The 24209-nt window shown below is 42.3% G+C and overlaps 2 protein-coding genes across 2 annotated transcripts in view; one reads left to right on the forward strand and one right to left on the reverse strand.

Moving 5' to 3' along the window:
* Nucleotides 1-1023: 1023 nt before the first annotated feature.
* On the forward strand, nucleotides 1024-11960 carry LOC306770689 (NACHT, LRR and PYD domains-containing protein 3-like; the record flags this gene model as incomplete). Its single annotated transcript, XM_079259589.1, has 9 exons — nucleotides 1024-1308; nucleotides 2941-3080; nucleotides 7166-7244; nucleotides 7407-7611; nucleotides 7758-9543; nucleotides 9639-9812; nucleotides 10046-10207; nucleotides 11233-11279; nucleotides 11410-11960. The coding sequence occupies 9 exons, from the start codon at nucleotides 1024-1026 to the stop codon at nucleotides 11958-11960; spliced, it is 3429 nt and encodes a 1142-aa protein (XP_079115715.1).
* A 3666-nt stretch (nucleotides 11961-15626) lies between these two features.
* LOC306770758 (NACHT, LRR and PYD domains-containing protein 12-like) overlaps nucleotides 15627-24209 on the reverse strand; it is a 190626-nt gene continuing 182043 nt past the window's right edge. Inside the window, exons 16-17 of the mRNA XM_079259682.1 lie at nucleotides 16996-17169; nucleotides 15627-16193 (exon numbers count right to left, since the gene is read on the reverse strand). Coding sequence (XP_079115808.1) covers nucleotides 16175-16193; nucleotides 16996-17169 — 193 coding nt within the window. The 3' untranslated portion in view covers nucleotides 15627-16174. The remainder of the gene's footprint in view (nucleotides 16194-16995; nucleotides 17170-24209) is intronic.

Raw genomic sequence — 24209 nt, forward strand, 5'->3', positions numbered from 1 at the left:
TACACTCCATAGTTTTGGTTTGAGGTTCAGACCGGCGAACGCCAGACCACCAGTACGGTGAAGAAGACCCAGACAAGAAACTAGAATCAGCTGGAAAACGTGCAAAATGGTGGAATTTGCTGGCATGTGATTGTTATCTATGATGAGCAGGACAAACATGATGTAGGCAATAATAAAGCCAAAGAGGAGCTGCCGTCCACAAAGTCCAAGTAGATCATTAAAAGGAAAAAGATATAAATCGAATAAATCCAGAGAAGGAAAATTAGCCGGAAGCTGCTAAACCTCAGGAGTCATTTCAGTCTGAAATGTTCAGTTCAGTCAAGCTGCTTTTTAATTTTTTTTATCTGTTTTTTCTACTTGACTTTTATGCTCCAAATAAAGACAAACATTTAACATCACTATAATAGGAATATATAACAGTTACATATAATGTAGGAGGATTTAAATATAACACAAATGCTGCAGGGTTGAATGGAGCATCTACAGTGTCAAGTGCACCAAAGGGGGGTCAGGTATTTTAAAACAGTTCCTCTCTTGTACTTACACTCTCAGGTACAACACATTGTGAGTGCAATGGGGAGGGTGCTGAAAAATTATGCTTACCTGCTGGCTGAAGTATTCACAGATATATTCGATCAGCTCCTATCCCAATGCTCCATTCCATCCTGCCTGAAGTCTTCTATCATCATTCCTCTTTTAACGAACACCAACATCAGCAGCCTCAGTGACTACCAGCCAGTGGCGCTCACACGTCATCATGGAGGAGTCATATCACCACAAGTCTGCCACCCACTTTTGATCCCCACCAGTTTGCATACAGGGCAAACAGGTCTACTGAAGAAGCCAGCACTGCTCTCCACACCGCCCTCACTTATGTGGATGAGCAGGGGAACTATGCCAGGCTGCTCTTCATAGACTTTAACTCTCATTTTTTGCCATCATACCAAGCAGACTGGTCAGTAAACTACAGAACTTGGGATTTTCGCAAAACATCTGCATTTGGATCTTCAATTTCCCGACAGAATGTTCCCAGAGGGTGAGAGTAGGACCCCATCTCTCCTCAGCCCTTACCATCAGTACAGGCTCCCCACAGGGCTGTGTGCTTGCCCCCCTCCTGTACACCCTGATACCCATGACTGCATCCCCACCTATGCGAACAACACAATCATTAAGTTCACAGATGACATCACCGTTGCAGGACTCATCTCAGGGGCAGATGAGAGGGCGTACAGGGATGAGGTGGACAGGCTGTCAACATGGTGCTTAGTGAACAACTTCCTCCTCAATATCTCTAAGACAAAAGAGCAGGTGACTGATTTCAGGAGAGAGAAACCGGAACTTATGCCCATTCTCATAAATGGGGTGGAGGAGGAAAGGGGTCTCTGTTGTCAGGTTCCTGGGCGCACAGATCAAGGAGGACCTGTCGTGGAAAACCAACACCATATCACTGTTAAAAAAAAAGTCCAGCATTGCCTTTTTCTTCTCAGAATCCTCAGAAAAAAACAATCTAAACACTGCTGTTGTCCTTTTACCGCTGCACCATCAAGGCGGTGCTGAGCCAAGGCATCTCACTATGGTTTGCCAGCTGTACATTTGCAGAGAGTAATGCACTGCAGAGGGTCGTTAACACTGCCCAAAAACTGATTGGCTGCGCTCTTCTGGAATCTCTGGAAGATATTTACAACTCACGCTGTCTCAAGAGAGCCCAGAGTATCCACAGAGACCCCACAATGGTCACCATTTCTTTTTAATTGCTGCCGTCAGGCAGAAGCTTCCAGACAATTAAAGCAAGAAGAAACTCTCTGAAAGCAGTTTTTATCCCAGAGCTGTTGCATAGTGGTTTTATTTGCTGTGTCTTATCTATTTGTGTATTTTTATTTTAGCATGAGAGCTGCAGTGTCACTTTCGTTCTACCTGTGCAATGACAGTAAAGTTTATTGATTGATTGATTGAAGATGTTTTATTCTTTCATTGCTTTTGTAATTGTGTGCAACATAATTTGGCCTTTGTGACCAAAAAAAGTAAAAAAAAAAAAAAACAAAACAAAAAAAAACCCTCTTTAATGTGACATTGAAAGCTTATTTCAACAAAGTAATGACAATTAAATGAAAATATGCAACATAAAATGAGTGATTGCAGAAATATTCACCTTCTCAAAAAGGCCTGCACATCTGGACTCTGCATGTTTGCTCCATTCTTTCATGTAAAAACTATTTAAGCTCTGTCAGGTTGCATGTATTAGGTGTTAGGATTATGAATTTTGGCTAACTCTCGTCGAGATTTCATGAGTTTTTCTTCAACAGTGGTTTTCTTGTTGCCCACCTTTCATAAAGCTTTGACTGATGAGGAACCTGGGCCTGAACCTCTCTCATCTCAGCTGCTGAAGCTCCTTCAGGGTGGTCATAGGTGTCCTGGTGGTCTCTCTCAGTAATCTTCTTCTTCCATGTCCCTCAGTTTGTGAGGATGGCCTGGTCTTGGCAGATTTACACACATGTCATATTCCTTCCACTACTTAGTGATGGATGTAACTGAGCGCCAACACCTCATTTAGTAGTACTGCCACCTGCTGCTATATTATTATTATTATTATTATTATTAATAATAATAATAATAATAATAATAATAATAATAATAATAATAATAATAATAATAATAATAATAATAATGATCATCATCGTCATCTTAAATCAACTATAGCCTCTTCCTCACTGCTGTCTGGCTGCATCCATCTGACTGATATAAAGCAGAAACTCCGGGCCAATCAGAGGAAGAGAAGATGGAGATGACTGATGTGTGTTTCCTGTGCAGGTGAAGGTAGAAAGTGTGTGTGAGCCAATGTGAATGCAGCATCATGGATCAGGACAGAGAGGAAGGAGTTCCTCCCTCTAAAACCACTGAGAGGTCAGATATCCATGTTTAACTCTAAATGACTCTTTTCAGAAATCACAAAAACTCACATCACCAAACATCTGGATTCACAGGAACCAGCCTGGACCTGGTCCTGGACCTGAGCCCAGCTGTGTGTCCATGAAGAGCGACCGGTCAATGGGTAAACCTATTGGTTTCAGCTCAGACCACCAGTGAGTATCATAGTCCAGTAGAGGCTGGATCAGGTTTCAGATGGAAACCAGTTTCTGTTCAATCATTTCTGAACGCCTGAGACAAATCTGCAGCATCATGTTTGTCATGTGATTAATCTGATTTGTTCTTCAGAGTCTTCATCAAACTAAATGTTCAATTTCAGGATTTTGCTATGAAACCATTAAACCATCTCTATTCACAGGAATCAACCTGGACCTGGACCAGAACCTAGACCTGGATCCGCACCCAGCTGTTTCTCCTTTATGAGAAACAAGTCAATGGGTCTTCCTGATGAGTTTAAATCAGATCCACAGAGGTAAGCTGTGTGTAAATGTTGCATCAGTTTGGTTTTATTCCAGCTTGTCTTTCACATCAACTAGAGTGTTACTACAGATATACAGACATATACACTGCTCAAAAAATAAAGGGAACACCTAAACAACACAATGTAACTCCCTGTCAACCACACTTCTGTGAAATGGAACTGTCCACTTAGGAAGCAACACTAGTTGACAATCAATTACACATGCTGTTGTGCAGACGGAATAGACAACAGGTGGAAATTATAGGCAATTGGCAAGACACACCTAATAAAGGAGTTGTTCAGCAGATGGTGACCACAGACCACTTCTCAGTTCCGATGCTTTCTGGCTGATGTTTTGGTCACTTTTGAATGCTGGCAGTGCTTTCGCTCTCGTAGTAGCATGAGAGGAGTCTACAACCCACAAAAGTGGCTCAGGTAGTGCAGCTCATCCAGGATGGCACATCAATGCCAGCTGTGGGAAGAAGGTTTGCTGTGTCTGTCAGTGTAGTGTCCAGAACATGGAGGCACTACCAGGAGACAGGCCAGTACATCAGGAGACGTGGAGGAGGCCGTAGGAGGGCAACAACCCAGCAGCAGGACCGCTACCTCCTTCTTTGTGTAAGGGGGAACAGGAGGAACACTGCCAGAGAATAAGCAGGAAGACTCTGTCTCAGTGCAGGAAACAGCATCTCCAGAATTCAGCGTTCTCATCTGTGGAACGTAGATGAAAAACGAGGAAAAACTGACGTCAGTTTTTCCTCGTCAGATTCTGGATGTTTCCAGAAACTCAGCAGATTCCCTGAAGCTCAGTTATTAAGTGACCTGCAGTCACAACAAAGCAAACTTTTACAAGGTGAAAAATTTCAACATCAAACACATTTATACTGGGAGCTGCCCAGTCTAATCCGTCTCATCCAAGGAAATACTGGCTTTAGCTGCCTTGCTCCAGGGCACCTCAGCACAGAGACCACATCTCTCTGATACTGATTCCATCTTACATACCTGTAGTGTGCAGAAACAAAGCTAAACTAGACTGTAGGGGTCTGGACCAAGAAGGTCACCATATCTACAGGACTGTTTTGAGAGCACAGTCTGGGACATTTTCTGTTTTTTTCTTAGATGGTCATACAAAAGGAAAAACCAGACTTAACAGTACAAAACAAAACAATACAGAGCACTATGATTGAAAAGGAGCAGGAAAAAGAAAATCTCTTGTTAATATCTGCCCCTTTTTAAAAAAAAACAACATAATGCACCAATAAATGGTTATTTGATTTTTTAACGATACTCAATGAAAAGGAGAAAAAAATGATGAACATAGCATAGCATGCCATACGTCTTAAGTCGTTTACTTTATAGATAGATAATTTCCCACATTTTAGCTGCTTGTGATAATTTCCACAAATTAAATTAAATTTCTTGTACATAAAATGTACATAGATGTACAGAGATGTATATACATACGTACATGTATAAATATGCACACATGAAACACGTACATATACAGACAGACAAGGATCTGGCTTGAAAGGGCACACCTCTGCTGCTTTGGATGACATCATCTTTTCCACAGTGAATGTACTGTCCACGAAAACAGTCAAGATCTTCCTAAACCAGAAACCTGCTTTAATGAGAGTGTGAGGTTAATGATGAAGGTGAGAGAGGCTGCATGTAGGCCAGGAGATATGCTGACTTTTATGACCTCCCAGAAGAGCCTGGCAAAGAGTGTCATTTCAATACAATTCAGTTTTATTTGCATAGCGCCACTTCACAACGTCGTCTCAGGAAACTTTACAGACCTCAGTTTGAGCCAGTTTATAATTAACAGCCTAGCTAAGGGAAACCAATAGATTGCATCGAATCTTGACTTCAATCCAATCTCCCATCCTGAGTTGAATGAGGCAACAGCAGAAAGGAAAACTCCCTTTTAACAGGAAAGCAAAACCTCTGCCAGAACCCGGCTCAGTGAGGGCAGCCATCTGCCTCGACTGGTTGGGGTGGAGAGGACAGGAAAGACAGATCAACATGCACCAAGGCTTTGTCCAGGAAGACCTGCAGAAAAAAGAGAAATCTCTGAAGCAAAAGGCAGGTACAGGCGGCGACCCGGGAGTGATTTTGAAAACAATGACCCCCCGGGGCATGTGGAAGGGTATAAAATCCTTTACTGACTGTAAGGAGAACACCTTACACCTTCTCATACCTGGCCAGGTATGAGAAGGGCTTACCTGACTAACTTAATGCTTTGAATGTTCTGATAAACAGCATTATGGGATGAAAATGGAGGGAAGTTACTCTCCAAACACGACAGTCGTCTATCCTTCAGATCCACCAGGTGAGATTCACACTAAGAAGAAATAACATTAAAAAAGCAACTGTACCAGATGGAGTTTCAGGCTGTGTGCTGAAAACCTGTGCTGACCAGCTAGCGGGGGTCTTTACCTCCATCTTTAACCTCTCCCTGCAACAAGCTGCAGTTCCCTCCTGCTTAATATCCACCACCATTATTCCTGTACCTAAACAGCCCTCCATCACATACCTTCATGATGATTGCCCTGTTGCCCTCATCCTTCTCATTATGAAATGCTTTGAGAGGTTCATACTGGCTCACATCAACAGCACATCACCATCACACTCCACACAGCCCAGAACCACCTGGACACCAGACAGCTACATCAGGATTCTCTTTATGGATTTCAGCTCCACCTCCAAGACTATAATCTCCAATAAACTGGTCCAGAAGCTAATCAGCCTAGGTCTCCTCACCTCACTCTGCATATGGAACACTGACTTCCTCACCAACAGGCCGCAGGGTTGTGTTCTGGGTCTGGCCCTCTTTCCTCTCTTCCTCCGGGACCTGGACCCCTCCATCCATTCCTCTAACCTCATAGTAAAGTCTGCAGATGATAGCACAGTGGTTGGAGGCATCAGCAACAACAATGAGACCTCCTGCAGCAGGAAGTTCAGCATCTGGTCAAGTGGTGTGAAGGCAACAATCAACACAACCAAAACCAAAGAGGTTTTTGTGGATTTCAGAAGGACAAGTAGGACCATTCAGCACCCACTGTTCATCAAGGGGAGAAGAGTTGGAAAGACTTGATTCTGTCAAGTTTCTTAGGACCGACATAACCAAAGACCTAACATGGTGGATTAACCCCTCCTATCTGGTGCAGAGAACACAGCAAAGACTCTACTTCCTGAGGAACCTGCAGCAAGCCGGTCTAGCACCGTATCTACTCACCAACAACAGAAAGCATCCTTTGTGAGGGCTGTACTATGTGGTATGCAACTTGCATGCCACAAAACAGATCTGTCCCAGGTGGTGAAGGCAGCACAGAGGATCATAGGAGCTGCACTCTGACCACAGAGGACGGCATGGTCCATCTTCAGAGACAAGACCCACCCTGCACACACTCAGTTTGTTCCCCTTCCATCAAGGAAAAGATTTAGACATTTAAAAACCACAATCTCCAGATTGGAAAACAGCTTTTCCCCCCACAGAGCTGTTTCCTCCATCAACCCTCTCCCCCTTTACTCACCCACTTTTTCCTCTTCATCCTCCCTGAGCTGACAACATTATACTTGATATACTACGTCTTCCTCTGGCACACCTCAGGTTTTATTCCTCTCTTTTATTGTTATTTTAATTGTTCTATTGGTGTGTTTTTTAGATTGAATGTCCATTTCAATATGTATTGCTGCTTTTATTGCCGAGTGCCAACAAAATGTTGTTGCCCTGGTGATATTGATGCAATGATAATAAACGTCCTTATGTCCTCACAGAGTGGAGCAGCAGAGCTCAGAGCTTCCCAGTGGTCAGTCTGCCCAGCAGCATCAGACACAGCTGGACTCCATATTTATGGTGTGTACATGTACAACAACTACTTCTCCATCTCTTCTGTTCACACTCATCTCCACGCTGCACTTTGTAGACCAGTGGATTGTCAGCGTGTCCAACATGGATCTGATGTTTGGCTCCATGATTTCAGTCTGTTTGTGTCCTTCATGTGGGTTTCTCTTCCAGCTGCTGGAGGACAACATCATCTCTTTTGTGAAGAAGGAGCTAAACAAAATCCAGAAGCTTCTGAGTCCAGATTACCCAGAATGCTCAGTGTTGGAGGGTGAGGATGAAGAGCAGAGGAAGAGCAGCAGAGAGGCATTAGTGAAGATCACAGTGGACTTCCTGAGGAGAATGAAGCAGGAGGAGCTGGCTGAGCGTCTGCAGAGCAGTAAGAGGATTTCTCTAAAGATTGAAGCTGCTGATAAATTAAACATTTACTGACATCTCAACATGTGGAACATCACATGTTCACATCCTCCTTCTTCAGAGGCTTGAAATCTTTACTGACTCATCTGATTTCTGCTTTTCATTCAGAACTTCTGGCTTCAGTTTGTGGCCGGAAACTAAAATCTTCTCTGAAGAAGAAGTTCCAGTGTGTGTTTGAGGGGATTGCTAAAGCAGGAAAGCAAGTCCTTCTGAATGAGATCTACACAGAGCTCTACATCACAGAGGGAGGGGCTGCAGAGGTGAATGATGAACATGAGGTCAGACAGATTGAAGCAGCATCCAGAAAAGCAGACAGACCAGGAACAACCATCAGACTACAAGACATCTTTCAACTCCCAACTGGAAGAGATGAACCAATCAGAACAGTGATGACAAAGGGAGTGGCTGGCATCGGGAAAACTGTCCTAACACAGAAATTCTCTCTGGACTGGGCTGAAGACAAAGCTAACCAGGAAATCCAGTTCACATTTCCACTGACTTTCAGAGAGCTGAATGTGCTGAAAGACAGAAAGTTCAGCTTGGTGGGACTTGTTCATTACTTCTTTACTGAAACTAAAGAAGCAGGAATCTGCAGCTTTGAAGACTTCCAGGTCGTCTTCATCTTTGACGGTCTGGATGAGTGTCGACTTCTTCTGGACTTCCACAACAATGAGATCCTGACTGATGTTACAGAGTCCACCTCAGTGGATGTGCTGCTGACTAACCTCATCAGGGGGAACCTGCTTCCATCTGCTCGCCTCTGGATAACCACACGACCTGCAGCAGCCAATCAGATCCCTCCTGACTGTGTTGGCATGGCGACAGAGGTCAGAGGGCTCACTGACCCACAGAAGGAGGAGTACTTCAGGAAGAGGTTCAGAGATGAGGAGCAGGCCAGCAGGATCTTCTCCCAACTGAAGACATCACGAAGCCTCCACATCATGTGCCACATCCCGGTCTTCTGCTGGATCCTTGCTACAGTTCTGGAGGATGAGCTGAAAACCAGAGAAGGAGAGCTGCCCAAGACCCTGACTGAGATTTACATCTGCTTCCTGGTGGTCCAGACCAAAGTCAAAAAAGTCAAGTATGATGGAGGAACTGTGAAAGATCCACTCTGGAGTCCAGAGAGCAGGAAAATGATTGAGTCTCTGGGAAAACTGGCTTTTGATCAGCTGCAGAAAGGAAACCTGATCTTTTATCAATCAGACCTGAAAGAGTGTGATATCAATATCACAGAAGCCTCAGTGTACTCAGGAGTGTTCACACAGATCTTTAAAGAGGAGAAAGGACTGTACCAGCAGGAAGAGAAGGTGTTCAGCTTCATCCATCTGAGTGTTCAGGAGTTTCTGGCTGCTCTTTATGTCCGTCTGACCTTCAACAAGTTTGGAGTCAATCTGTTCAGACAGAAGAAATTTAAATTATTCAGAGATGATCTAAAAGATCTCCATCAGAGTGTTGTAGACGAGGCCTTACAGAGTCCAAATGGACACCTGGACTTGTTCCTCCGCTTCCTCCTGGGTCTTTCACTGGAGACCAATCAGAGACTGCTACGAGGCCTGATGACAAAAACAGGAAGTAGCTCACAGACCAATCAGGAAAAAGTTCAATACATCAAGAAGAAGATCAGTGAGAATGTGTCTGCAGAGAGAAGCATCAATCTGTTCCACTGTCTGAATGAATTGAATGATGGTTCTCTAGTAGAGGAAGTCCAACAGTCCCTGAGATCAGGACGTCTCTCCACAGATAAACTGTCTCCTGCTCAGTGGTCAGCTCTGGCCTTCATCTTACTGTCATCAGAAGAAGATCTGAATGTGTTTGATCTGCAGAAATACTCTCCTTCAGAGGAGATTCTTCTGAGGCTGCTGCCAGTGATCAAAGCCTCCAACAAAGCTCTGTAAGTACATATATAGCAGGATGTGTAGAAACATACGGATGCTGGTTTTAATGGACATCATGTAACAGATAACTGCTTGTCTATTTACTCTCTAGACTGAGCAGCTGTTCCCTCTCAGATGAAGGATGTTCAGCTCTGTCCTCAGTTCTCAGCTCCCAGTCCTCCAGTCTGGTAGAACTGGACCTGAGCAACAACGACCTGCAAGATTCAGGAGTTAAGAAGTTGTCTGGTGGACTGAAGAGTCCACACTGCAAACTGGAAACTCTCAGGTCAGGATTCATCACACTGAGTGTTTAAAAGAGTTTTTATCCATGACAAACACGATACCTGCAGAAGCTGTTTGTATGAAAATCTACGGTGGCCCTGAAGTGTCAAAGCAGCACAAAAACCACAACACTCCACAATTAGCAGCAACACAAAGGCAATACAGTGAGATGGGTCCAGTTCTTCATTCAGCTTTACTTCCACTGCAAGTCTTTCTAAGTTTTTGTGTTTTCTGCAGCCTGTCAGGTTGTCTGATCACAGAGAAAGGCTGTGCTTCTCTGGCCTCGGCTCTGACCTCCAACCCCTCCCATCTGAAACATCTGGACCTGAGCTACAACCATCCAGGAGAGTCAGGAGTGAGGCTGCTAATGACTGCACTGAAGGATCCACACCGACTCAAGTATGGAGATGCTGCTTCAGCCACACCATACCTGATAGAGGAGGAAGATCTGTAGAGGCTTATCTGTCCTTCACTCAGTCTGTCTGTCTGCTTCGAGTGTTAGACGAACCATCACATACACAAGTAGTTTTTTTTTCCCTTCTACTCACAGCAGAAAGAGAAAATATCAGTAGATGGTCTTGCAGAAGAACATCTGCAGGAGTAACAGTGATAAATATCTGGGATTTTGATGGGTGTCAATTCTGAAAGCATTAGACGTTGATTTTTCAGGAATTTTAGCCTTTAACTCCACCTGCAGCTTTGAGTCTACCCCCACAAAAGTCATATTAGAAAATGTGTCTTGATCCACAATAGTGTGCTATAACTTGTGCTGTTAAATAGTCTTGAGGTGTTTACATAATGTGCAAAAGGTTTTTCATGACCTTAAAGGTTATGAAAAACCTCATTTAGACGGAGTGTGGTGAGTTGATGCTGCAGATTTTCTGATTGGTTCCTTTCTGTCCACACAGCAGCAGGATGTGCAGGAATAATGTGAGGAAACATCCTCAGAGTGATGATAAAGCAACTGTTAGTGGCCAGTGTGGAAACAAGCCGTCATAGCTACAAACACACACATCATGGCCTCAAACAGAGTCTCTGACACTCATTTCTCTTCATAAGCAGGAAAAGAATTCACGTTAACATTACCCAGTCATAAAAAAAAAGAATCTGAACCAATCAGATATTATTGATCAGAAGCTGATAGATAAGATTGCCGCTCTGGGTTAGATCAGGATTTCCTGCAGAGCTCTTTATCTGTGAAGAGATAAAAAGCAGAAGATGGTTTAAAGAAGAAACTGGGACTTCCACACAGCAGTGTTGTTGGTGTGGGTGTGGACAAATCCGCTTCCTGATTCTGCTCCTTCTCATCTGGAGACGCTCCTTGTCCAGATGTGGAATGTCTCCTTTCTCGGTGTTGACCAAAGTGTGTATGTGAGACATGTCATTTCCATGTTAGCATGCTCTGACCCATCTCCTCCTTTCAGGGTGGAGCCTGCTGGAGAAGCATGGTTGAGACCAGGGCCGAGGAAGTGTAAGTGTGTTTTTCACTGGATTCATCACATTCAACCATCTTCACACTGTCCCTTTAGTCATTCACCAGTCACATCAAAGTTTCATTAGATTAATAACTTCAGCTGGATTGTGTTTGTTCTCTGAATCAGATTCCTGCCCACTCACCATCGACATCAACACAGTCCACAGAAACCTCAAACTGTCTGGCAACAACAGGAAAGTGAAGCGTGTGGAGAAGCTTCAGTCATATCCTGATCATCCAGACAGATTTGATGACTGGTATCCTCAGCTGCTGTGTGAAAACGTTCTGATTGGTCGCTGCTACTGGGAGGTTGAGTGGGGAGGAAATGTTTCTTTCGCAGTGAGTTACAGAGAAATCAGCAGGAGAGGATATGGAGAGTCTGTGTTTGGATGTAATGATCAGTCCTGGAGTCTGATCTGCTCTGATGGTGGTGGCTACTCTGTCTGTCACAATAATAGTAAAACACGCATCTCCTTCTCTTCACCTGTCTCTAACAGAGTTGCAGTGTATGTGGACTGTCCTGCTGGCTCTCTGTCCTTCTACAGAGTCTCCTCTGACTCTCTGATCCACCTCCACACCTTCATCACCACATTCACTCGTCCTCTCTATGCTGGATTTGGGTTTGAGTTCTGGTCTGGTTCAAAGTCTGCTTCCTGGGTGTCTCTGTGTGGAGTGTAAAGACTCTGATGGCAGCAGTGAAGCTGATGAACAGATGCTTCAGGCTGTAGGTCTGTCTCTTTCACTCAGAAACATCTTTTCATATTCAATCTGTTTGTGTGTGAAACTCTTCTAAGTGATTCTGAAACTTCTTCCTCTTCAGTCTTTTAAAAATAGAAGCTGGGCTTTTTCCAGAATCCACATTGTTTTACTGTCTGTTTCCAGTCAAAGCTTCAGAATGACGATCAGGATGTTGTGTTCAACTCATGTCGGCTGCAGTTACATGTTGAATTAAAGATGCATTATTGATTTGTGTGACATTCTCCATATGCTTCGTGATATCTCAATAAAACCTCTCAATCATTTCAGTCTTTACTTTTTTTTAAATTGCTCTTAGTATTAAAAAGAGAAAAGATTTCAGAGCATTTCATTCTAATGTTTGATGTTTCCCATAATTACTTTCTCTTTCATTTCATCCTTTTTGTCAAATTCAACCTAAATGAACAAAATAAAGGTTAGACATCATCATTATAACTCAAATAAGTCAAAGTCCATCCCATTTCACCTGATCAAACTCATCCACATTCTATGAAACTATGAAACTACAAGTGTTGTGTTGTCAGTTAAAGCAGAAACATCCAGCTAAAGATCCTAGTCTTACTATTCCAGTCCACATACTTAGTGGCCGATCACACACAGTTATCAATGCTTTCCAGATTAAATCAGCAAACTGCCAGAAACATTCAAACGGCTTTTATTGATTGAAAAGTATGTTGTTTTAATGAGAAGGGTGGGAGAGTGTCCACTTGTCTGATGGCTGTGTTTAATGTTGTAGAAAAGGTGATCCAGACGCGACACGCTGGTGAGAACACACTGCTGCTGCTGCAGAACACTGCTGCTGACGTTTTGTCATGTTTCAATAAAGTCTGGGAGTAATTCCTAATAAAAGGACACAGCTGAGAGTTGAATCTGGACAAGAAGACAAAACAAAGGCCAACATTTCTACCATCACTGACACAGAGCTGAGGAGCCTCCTCTCTGTTGACGTCACTTTGTATTTCCACCACAAAAACATCCACCAGAGGAAAAGACTGGAAACCATCATAAGAGGCTTGTCTCCTCCACCTGATAGAAAGAAACAAAATGAGCATCACAAAACAATAATTATAGTGTACAAACCATTGATGGGCCACAAGCTCTCATCTGAACGTGGAGTTGGGATATAAGATAAAAACTTCATTAATCCCGCAGGAAATTGTTGCGCTAGGGTTGCCATACAGTAAAAATAAAAAAACAAAACAACAAACAATAAAAATATACAAAGATAAAGAAATAATCTGGGAGACTTAAAAAAGAACAAATATAAAAAAGTAAAAAATTATACATGAAATATGGATACAATGTGCAGTTTAACAGTAGACAAAGCGCAAATAAGAGATCTTAAAGTGTCTATTGCACCAAATCTAACTGGTACTCTCCTATGTGGAGAAAGGGGAGGAGTTGTAAAGTTTGATAGGCACAGGCAGGAAAGACTTCCTGTAGCATTATATTGTGCACCTTGGTGCTCTCTGTCTATGGCTAAAGGTACTGCGATAGGAGACCAGTGTGGCATTCATGGATGTGATCTATTGTTGCATGATGCTGAACAGTTTCTTCAGCATCTTCTGCTCAGACACCTCTGCAAAGGATTCTAGTTCCACTCCCAGGATAGAGACAGCTCTCCTGCTAAGCTTGTTGAGCCTGTTGGCATCAGCTGTCTTTGCCCTGCCACCCCAGCAACCCACAGCAAAGAAGATGGCACTGGAGACCACTGAGTGCTAAAACATCAACAGCATTGTCCTGCAGACATTAAAAGATCTATGTCTCCTCAGAAAAGACCACTCTGCCCTTTCTTGTAGAGGACATTGGTGATGGCTGTCCAGTCCAGTTTATTGTCAATGTGGACCCCCAGGTACCTGTAACAGTCCACAATGTCCACTTCAGTTCCTGTTCTGTTGATAGGGCAGGGCAGGGCTGGACATTCTTCGTCCTGAAATCTGAAAAAGAAACAGCATCTGGCTGCATTTCAATGAGAATGCAAAGCAGGAGGCGGAATTTGTGGAATAAAAATTTCATTCACCACATCTAAAGTGTTGTAATGTTAAAACTTTGGCCTTTAATTATTACATTTGTTTGTGGTTCTGTTATTTTTTAAAAGCTCAGATAAAGGTGTTAAACCGCCTTTTTGGAAAAAATCCTGAAAATAAAGCTTTTATGAAAACACTGATTAAACATTGCTTATCAACACACAAACTGCTTAAAATGACAATTTAATGCTGAAAAAAAAAGCTCAGAGTGATTCTAAATGAAGCATTTGGGAACTCTAAGAGTCGGCTCTTCTCAGGATGCCGGAGCCAAAAGAGCCGATCTCCCGTCACTACGATGAACCAAGCAAATCAGCACATTTTCTACAAACACTTTTCCTTTTGTTAAATGTTGTTTGGAAAAGATGTTTTCATAGAAAAGCAACATGGCAACATTACAAGAATGATTTCCATCTATTCATCGTCCTTTTCTATTGTTTTCCCACCAAATGTGCCGCAAAGTGAATCCAGGAAAGGACAAGCTAACAAACAAACAAAGAGAAAGAAAACAGAAAAATACTACAGCCCACTACTTTAGAGCCTCAGACCAGTCAGGAAGAGTCCAACACAAATCCACATGTGAACAGTTTAGAGTCCAGACCGAGTCCAAAGACACCCGCCTTCGTGTCTTTGGACCGCCTTCGACTCTTCCTCCTCCTGGCGTTCATAGTGACAGTCAGCTGTGATGCACAAACTCTTTGCTTTACTAACGTTTGCATCTAATTTAGTGTGAAACTGAAGCAATTATCATGAAAATCATCCAGAATGTGAATGAAGCAACTTTTCCACCTCACATGACACCAAAAGAAAAGACTGAAATGAGGAAGATGAGTCATATGATGAAGACTAATGCTGGAAAATGAGTTTTAGCTGTGATTCTAGATGCAGAAAAGAGGAGTGATGCGAGGTGGAAAAAGATGTGCGTGGAGTTCAGAGGAGAAGATGTGAAACAGAAAAGACATGTGGAGAACAGACTTTAGTGCTGCTGTTTGCAGATGATGAAATATTTCCTGACTTCTCATTCTGAGGCTGCAGTTTGAAATGTTTCCAACATGAAATCCTGCCGTCCTAATCTCAGGATAACAGCAGGAAAACAACAAGATAGAAAATCCTCTTTGTTTTCTTTAAAACAACATGATGAAGATGTGATGTGGAGATAAAGAGTCTTCCTCATATGTGAACCATCAACCAGGACGACACTCAGCTTCCAGAGAAAAGCTCTGAATCTGTGGAAATGTGCTGCTGTGAAGCATTTTATCTTCAGCTGTTGTTCATGGAAAATCAGCTGTGAAGCCTCAGATTGAGATCCACATCTTGTTTCCAGCTAACCTGCTAACAAGGCGCCACTTTGCTGGAAATCCTGAAAGTTGTAGCTTCCATGTGCTTGTTTGACCCTGGATGAAGAGAAATATCTGGATGATAACGTGTCTGATGATTCAGTTCAGGTTCATTTAGAGCAGGAAGTTCTCTGCTGAGAACAGGCGGCCATTTTGTCTCTGATTCTCCCACAAACATCCACTGGGTTGATTTTGAACTAAAACCTTTATTGACTCAAACAAAAGAAAACATAATGAACATGATGGAGACAGAATGAAGGCTGGAAACATAAAAGTGAAAATATATTTCAGAAGAAGTGGAAGGAAAGAGAATATTACTTTCAGGTTCCCACATTTCCATCAGCTTCATCATCTCTGAAGCTGCTGCATCTCCGACTGAATCAGACTGAAAGATTTTCATTTCCTCTGATGGATTTTTCATTTCCATCAAAGTCAGATGGAAGCAGCTCCAGTTGGATTAAAAGTCTGTTTTTAAAGGCAGAAAATGAAGCAAAGAGAATAAAACTGGAGGCAAACTTTACACTTTGATTTCACTTCTGATGTAGCAGCATGTAGTGATCACACCTCCATTTATAGATCATTTTCACTCCTGATCATCTCAAACTCAACATTAACTTTACTATATCACAAGATAAAATGCTTGATAAAAATATATGTCAGCAGTAAATACATCATCATCATCATCATCATCATGTCGTCAGTGAAGCTGCAGCTGCTTCAGACTCTGTGGATCATCAGAACGAAGCTCCTCCTCTCAGAACAAACACTGTCCTGTTCAGTCACCCCACCTCCATCTGTGTAGAGAAAAATGAAGAAGAGATGAGATAAAGGAGTGTTTCTCCTCCATCAGGATGAAGAGCAGCAGGACTTCAGTCCTGTTCAGATCAGCTGTTCAGCATCTCCAGCTTCCTTTCAGCTCTCATGTTAACATGTTGCAGTGAACACACTGAGATGAAACTCACACACCTGCAGAAACTTTCAGCATCAAGTCTGTTTGCTCTGCAGATTCACTCAGAGTGGAAATAAACTGCTGAGTCATGAAAGCTTCATGACTCAGCAACACTGCAGTGATGGATTTACTGCTGTTACATGTCAGCTGCTGCTCCATTTAAACAAAGAGTCTCTGAGTGTTGATGAACATCTGATCTGTTACTGAAACATCAGCTGACACATGAACATGGAGGCTGTCCCTGAACACATCTGGAAGGAGCCAATGACAGAAGGACAGATGTGATGACTGGACTTCAGCAGAGGTTCTGGTCTGGATAAAGACCACATGCTTCCTAAATGTAAAGCAGCTTCTCTGAAATGAGAGACTGCAGTCAGACTGATCTCAGAGCAGAGAGAAGATGAAGCTGATCAGCTGTTTAGTGTTGAAATGAGACAACAAACAGTCTGAGGTCAGACTGGATGGATTTAGTCTGATGTTGGATCAGCATGAAAAGTCCAACATCATTCTCCTCTCACAGCTTCACTGAGGGAAGCAGCTGCTGAGAAGCTGCAGCTTTACAGGAAACACCAGATCTTTGCTCTGATACCAGCTGAGTTCAGTACAATCCAGCTGAGAGCAGCATGGACCTCCAACCCTCTACTGACCTCAGAGTCTCCAGTTTGTTCTGTGGATTCTTCACAAGATCAAGCAGCTGCTTCACGTCTGGTTCTTTCAGGGAGTTGTCTCTCACATCCAGTTCAGTCAGATGGGAGGGGTTGGACTCCAACGATGAGGCAAAAGAATCACAGCTGATCTTTGACAATCTGCACACCTGCAATCTGAATAAAGAATGAAATCTGTGAGCTGAAGCCAACAGGATGCAGGTTAATACAAACAGAAGCAGAGAAGAAGAATTCTCATGAATATTAATGACAACAGACTTCAGCTCTTAAACTCTGCAGCTCCACCAGATGCTCCATCCATACACACTCATGTTGTGCAGCCAAATGATTCACGTTTGTAAAGAAAAACAACCAGGATGAATTTAGGAGGAAACGGGGAAAATTCATGGAAATGTAGATAAAATGAGCTGTTTTATTAAAACTCTACTGATGTCTAATGTTCCTTCTACTGATGGAAACAAACTTATTGAAGAGTTGACAGAAGCAGAACTTGTTATTGTGACATGTTGTGTTTGAGGATTTCAGTCAGAACAAACATTCCAGCCTGATAAACATGTAGGAAGCAACGAGAGGTGGATTGATTGATCAGTTTGGCTGATTAATGGATGCTGATGTGCAGTTTGACAAAGTATCAGAATCAGAGGAGTTAGAGACCTCCCCCATCTCCACCAGGAAGCTACATACCTGAAGTCAAGGTGAATTCAGTCAAGCTGAGTGTTTTCATTTGTAACAGAGTTACAGATGGACTTTAATGAAGAACTTCCAGCTCAGATTGAAGTAATAACTCGCTTTGATCTTTGTGAATTTGATCTCATTCAACAATTTGAGCTTCTGATTTTCTTTCATGCAGGAGAAAATAAAAAACACACATCAGCATTGTGGTTCCTTGTAATCTCCTGTAGCTTCCTCCTCCTCCCTCACAGAGCTGCTCAACAATAGTTCTGTTCACATGGAGCACTTTTAACCCCATCCAACGTCCAGTCAGGATAAAAATGCATCATGTAAACACCACAACTGATCCGATCGGCCTCGATTGGAAAGAAGAATCAGATCAAGAGGGGGGGTTTAAACCTTTTCACGATGGGATCAGCAGGCAGAATGAACCATGTCTACACTCATTCCTGTCGTTTTGTGCTGGATGTTTCTGTGCAGGCTTGAACCATGTGGGGGTTATGTGGTGTAGGTAATTTTGTGTGTGTGTGTGTGTGTGTGTGTGTGTGTGTGTGTGTGTGTGTGTGTGTGTGTGCAGGGTCTAGTTTGGTTTAAATATAACAACACTTTATCAGGCTGGGTGGGATACAGTTATAGGGTGGGGGGTGTGGGGTCAGGGGTGTGCATAGCTTGCCTTAATTCCAGCATGTGGCAGATTCTCCTTGTTCTGTTAGAATCCTGGATGGGTTGATTTGCAGTCCAGTTGCTGTGCAGTACATTGTCCTACTAGGTGTGTAGTGTGGTTTTGTGTGCTTTGCAGTGCACTTTTTAAGCAAGCTGGTGTGTATTGTGCTTTGAACTCATCCCATCTGGAGGACTGTGGACTGTGGGCTGATAACTGGCTGTTCTACTGAACGGAACAAAATAAAGTGTAATTATCTTCCTCACCTCGTTGTGGTCTCTGTCCTGGTGTGTTGCTCTTTAGAAGAGACTCCTTTACATCACTGAGCTGTTACAATATTAAGCGGTCTAGTTAGTTTAGGACCTCTGACCACATAAGCTCCGTCACCTAAACCGTCTGATGGGCTCGACACAGGTGAAATTCATGGCCACCCAGGTGAAACCAACACACAGGACGCGACAAACAGCAGTGAGAGTGGCGGTGTCGCGCACCACGCTCTCACATCGCTTGTCTCCAATAAAAGTGATTGGTTGTGATATTTGAGGGAATTTATGCATTTTCAAAGCAGCACGTGACACATGAAGCATCAAGGATGAAGAGTCGGGAGATTTTGCTCCAACTGAAAGAAATCTTGCTGTTAACTCGACTTTACAAAAGAAAGGGTTCATCCTGTTTTAAAAACAAGGAAGCAGACTGGTGAACATCATCATTTGATGGCGGACCTCAACGGAAGAATTCAGCTTCTACTTGATCATTCAGTGAAATGCTCGCTGATTAGTTGTAGAGCCGTGTGACAGCAGCAAAAGCTGAACATTTTCTAACTTTCTTGTGTTGTGTTGCAAATCCCCATTTGCACGTCTACGGGAACGAGGGCAAAATTTCACATGCACAAATGTCGCCTGTCGTTTGGCTGGAGGAGGGCAGAAAAGAGAAAGATCTGAATCTGAAAATATGAAAAATGATTCATTTTACATTCAAATGAAAAATATTTCTGCTGTTTTTCTTGTTCATTTGAATGTTTTTATCTGTTATTGATCAAAAAGTTCAGGATGAAAACTTGATTCATCATCTTCTATTCCTGAAGACTGAAACATTTTCCAGACAAACAAACATTTTGGTTGTGATTCAGCTCCATATTTCTTATCTGACGTTTCTCAACCTACATTCACACACAAGCTCTTCACAGTAACTCTGTGCTGTGAATAAATAAAGCAGAAGAAAGAAAGCCAGCAGGTAAACAGAGCAGCATTTCTCTCCAGTGATGGAGCATCCCTGCCTCTCTCCTTCATGGCTGTTCAGTCATCATCCTTTGTGTCTGTGTTTGGATCACCTGCACAGGCTCGTAGCAGTTCACCTTCTCAGCTTCTCTTTGGCTGCAGAGCTATGAAACACTGACTCTGCTCCACATTTTCACACATTTCTCACCTGATGGAAAGCTGCTCACACACACTCACCACTTCCTTCCATCCACTGTTACCTAGCAACAAGTTAGGTCATAGCTTCACTTGATTTCATCATTCTTCATAAAGAATAAAAGCTGTGAGCTGAAGCCAACAGGATGCAGGTTAAAACAGTCCAACAGAAGCAGAGAAGAAGAATTCTCATTAATATTAATGACAACATGTTGCTGCTTCAATAAAGACGTAGAGACTTCAATCAGAGTGAGTTCTCTCAGCGACAGACATGACTCTGATTCTACTGGCTGAACTGGATGAAAAAAGACTTGAGAGTGTGATAATGGTGACAGGACACACACACTGAAACACACGTTTCCATCACTGCAGATGTGAGCGACAGCAGATTGTCAGCTTGGTGTAAACGGCCTGTTAATGAAAGCAAACACTGGACTAATTAGCACATCAGTCCAGATGTTGCTTATCAAAGCTGTTTCTGGATGGAGCTGAACTGGATCACAATGTTTCTTTACATCCAAACTGGTTTCACATTTCACATCAATGTTTTTATAACCTGTTTCAGTTGAAATCTTCAGTGTTAAGACCTTGTTTTCATATTTGACATTTTTTCTTTCAGTTTCAGATTTTTATTTTCACTTTAAACTTTTGTCTCTGATCTGAGCTGCAGGACGTCACCTGACAGTGTTGTTGAATCCTGATAACAGAATAACAGAAGAGGCTGAATGGACTCCCTCCTATCATGCTGCCTTCAGGAAACCTGGGAACTACAATGATTTCTTTCATACTTCCTTTATTGAAATGACTGAAAACAACCAACAGCAGTGATAAAATGTCTCTCAGTTAACTGTAATGTGTTCAATAAACTTTTATAAAAGGAGAAAATCTGCTCCAAGAAACAGCAGTTTCTAGAAGTAACCTGCTCATTTGTGACGTTTTAACGGCAAAGAAATGTTAAAAACAGCAAAGCGACAGAAAGATCGATTAAAACATTTTCATCTAACAACAAAATGACATGAGATTCAATATGATCATGGTCTATTCATAAAGACTGAAATGTTGTTCATCTGGAAATGAAACTAAAGCTCCATCAGTGTTGCGATACTGAACCACTTTGTCCCTTTAAAAGATGCACATTTGCAGGTGAGTCACTGCGAGTCAGTAAGGACGGCGCTCATACATACACACACACACGTATCTCTGACAAAACTCTCATTTCTACTTTCCATGTCATGTCAGTGGAACCATTTTTTAAATAAGTAAAATTTGTGATCCTCACTGTGAACATTTCAGCTTTAATTTAGCCTCTTTTGCTTTTTAAAAATTAAAACAATCTTTTTAAGACTACTTGCTTTATATCATCAAGTCAGATCAGTAGGATGTGGTGGAAATTTCATATGTTCCACCTCACTTATATTGACTTTATGTAGAACTTAATATTATAAATTAAATTTCATTCATATTCTGTAGATGGTGGTCTGCAGAGATGGATCCATGCTGGATTTTACATCATACTGGACCTTGTAGGAATAAATGTCCACATCTTCAAGTAGTGCACTGAAACCCAAACAGCTGGAAGGAGTTTCTGCAGCAGCTGACAGAGGAACATCCAGCTGAGTTTACAAAGGAAAACATCCAGCAGGGCAGGTGGAACAATGTGGACTGAAGCACAATCCTCTAGAAAGGACGAGGTACAGGTACGGAGAAGCAGGAGGGACAAAAGCCCCAAAACTCCGACTGTCAGCTGCACTGCAAAGCCGTGTGCAGGTGCTGCAGGAGCAGAGACGTGATCTGCGATGGCTGGACTCCTGAAGAGTTTACTTAACCTCATAGTAAATCCTGTAGGTGGTCATGGTAACATAAATAAGCTCTTCTTCTCTTCATATAGCCTAACCTAGCTCTTAGTGTCATCATGTCTGTGTGTTCTCTTTGACTTCAGGTTTATTCATCCACGTTCTGGTTTTTACAAACACTGCGGCTCAGGGGCCCGGCCAGGAATTTTGGGCTCAATGAAAGACAATGACGTAGACCCCACCACTTGATTACAAACTTAGGATCTTTGTATTTGCTGCAACTGCTTCAAGCTGATCAAATAAATTGTCAGGGTTTGGTGGAGGTGAGGATCCAAATGCAGGAACAGACCCAGGCATGCTGAATGAAGAATTTTTATTCTCAGAACTCAGAACTGAACTGAAGGGAAGCGAACACAATGAACCAGCAAACAGAACTGAAACAAAGGGCTACAAATACTGGGAAACCAAACAAGAAACAGGTGTAGTGAATGAAACTAACAAGACCAGGTGAAAACTATGAACAAAGGCTACACAGGAAACAAGGCAAGGAGACTGAACAGGAAAAAACTACCAAACAAAAAACCGGAAACCAAAACTGAGAAAAACACCTGAAACTTCATATCATGACATAAACAGCTTTTCATGGGAATAATAAAGATCTGTGGCTAAATCACAATGTACATGTCTAACTAGGCTATTTTAATATTGACGGTCACTTTAATACAGGCTCAGTGTTTCTAATCAACTATCCAGTATCCAGTGAAACAATTACAGGGTATTTATTTTCTTCATTCTAATTATTTTGTAATTAAATGATTGATAATTCATGATAAAAAGAATAATATTCCCACAGACTCTCTGTAATAATGCTAAAGGCATGTCCCTGAACACATCGATGCTCACTTTCATCACTGGGACAGGGAGGTGAAACTGGGACTAGAGGAGATACTGGGACAGGAAGGGGGCTGGGACTGAGCTGGCTCATTTGTGTTTATGTGATAATGAGACAAGGTGAATTCATTTCATATAAATATATGGGTTAACATTTACTAGCACTTATTAAATGTTGGTTAACTCTCTGAGGTCTGTGGTGTTTTCCTCTCGCCTGGTCTGGTTGCATATGAATGTTTGTGAAGTCTCCGCTCTGTGAACTTTCTGGCTTAAAAGTTTGGCCTCTAAATTAGGCGCCTGCGAGCTCAGACAATGAAGAGGGTGAAGGTAAGTTAGCAGTAACCTGTGGATAACTAGCTTATTTCACTGGGCAACAGGTTCATTTCAACCGATCACAAACTAAAGAGGCAAGAGACCTTTCTTGGAGAAAAACTGGGTCACTTATTGGAACCTCTACTTTTCTCTCTCACCTCTCTTTTCTCTTTTTGTCCTTTAAAAAAAAGCAGATTTCCTTTCTTGCCAAGTTGCACTGCAGGAGAGTGTAAACGGCTCTTACAAACTGCTGCTGCTGATGAAATAATGCCCTCCGATAGGACGGGACCAAACCATTTCATGCACTTTCATGGTGTTTGGTTAACATTAATATTCATCTTTTGTTTATCAGTTTACTGCTGAAAAACAAGTGAGAACATAGAGGTCATTTATTTTAATGCTATATTTTCTTATAACATTTAAAATATTATACATTATTTTTCATGAAGCTTTGATAATGTTCTTATATATTTTACATATCTTGGGCCTCTATCAAGTCGTAGACCTTCTGAATCTTCCTAACTTTCCCCCCCTATACGGCGCCCCTGCTCTGGCTGCCCAAACCAATTCCTGCTGTTTACAGCGCTTTACTTTCCTTCCTTTGCTAACCTGAGTGGAGACCTATGCTCATCCTGCAGCAGCTGCTGCATTCAGGTACACTCGGACATCTGAGCTTCACTGTGAAGACTTCATCTTACAGTTGATGTTTGATGAAATTTGATTGTCTTGGCTTAGAGGGGGGGGGGGGGGGGGGGGGGGGGGGGCACCTGGGCTGGCCAGTCTGATTGGAAGGGTGACCTTTCCCCCCCCCCAGGACACCCAGCTGCACCCGTCCCTGCTCTGCTGACCCGATCTCCTCAGACAGCTCATTCCAGAGTTTCAGGTCTCTGAGCACAAAGGCTGCATCACCTCTGGTCTTCATGTCTCTGGGAGAACTAAAAGTCCTCTGGCAGAAGAGCTCAAACTTCTAACAGGCTCATCTGGTTGTAGAAGGTCTGATAAAGAGGAGGCTGAATGACCATGGAGGGCTTTAAAGTCAACAGTAAAATCTTAAAATCAGTTCTAAAACGTACTGGGAGCCGGTGCAAAGTAGTGCTGGGTGATATGGTCTATAACTGATATCCTGATATAAATTTTATTTTATCCTGATACACGATGTGTATTTTGATGTTTTAAACTCTCTAAAACAGTTTAATTGCTAAATTCAACATCATTATGAATAAAAAGACACCAGTAAGATTTAAGTAAACTCTGCTAAATTTAACTTCATTATTGTTTTTCCTTTTCAACAAACTTTTTATCTTTCAGACATTTTATTATATTACGGGGCACCACAACCCTAAATATCAACCCCAGCCTCTCCTGGAAGATCTTATTTGTTTACTTTATTTTCTATATTTACTCAATATCTTCTATATTTATTCATTCAATTATTTTCGATTAAAATATTTTCTT

This window comes from Telmatherina bonti (assembly GCF_933228915.1).
Source record: "Telmatherina bonti genome assembly, chromosome: 20".
Classification (NCBI taxonomy): Eukaryota; Metazoa; Chordata; class Actinopteri; order Atheriniformes; family Telmatherinidae; genus Telmatherina; species Telmatherina bonti.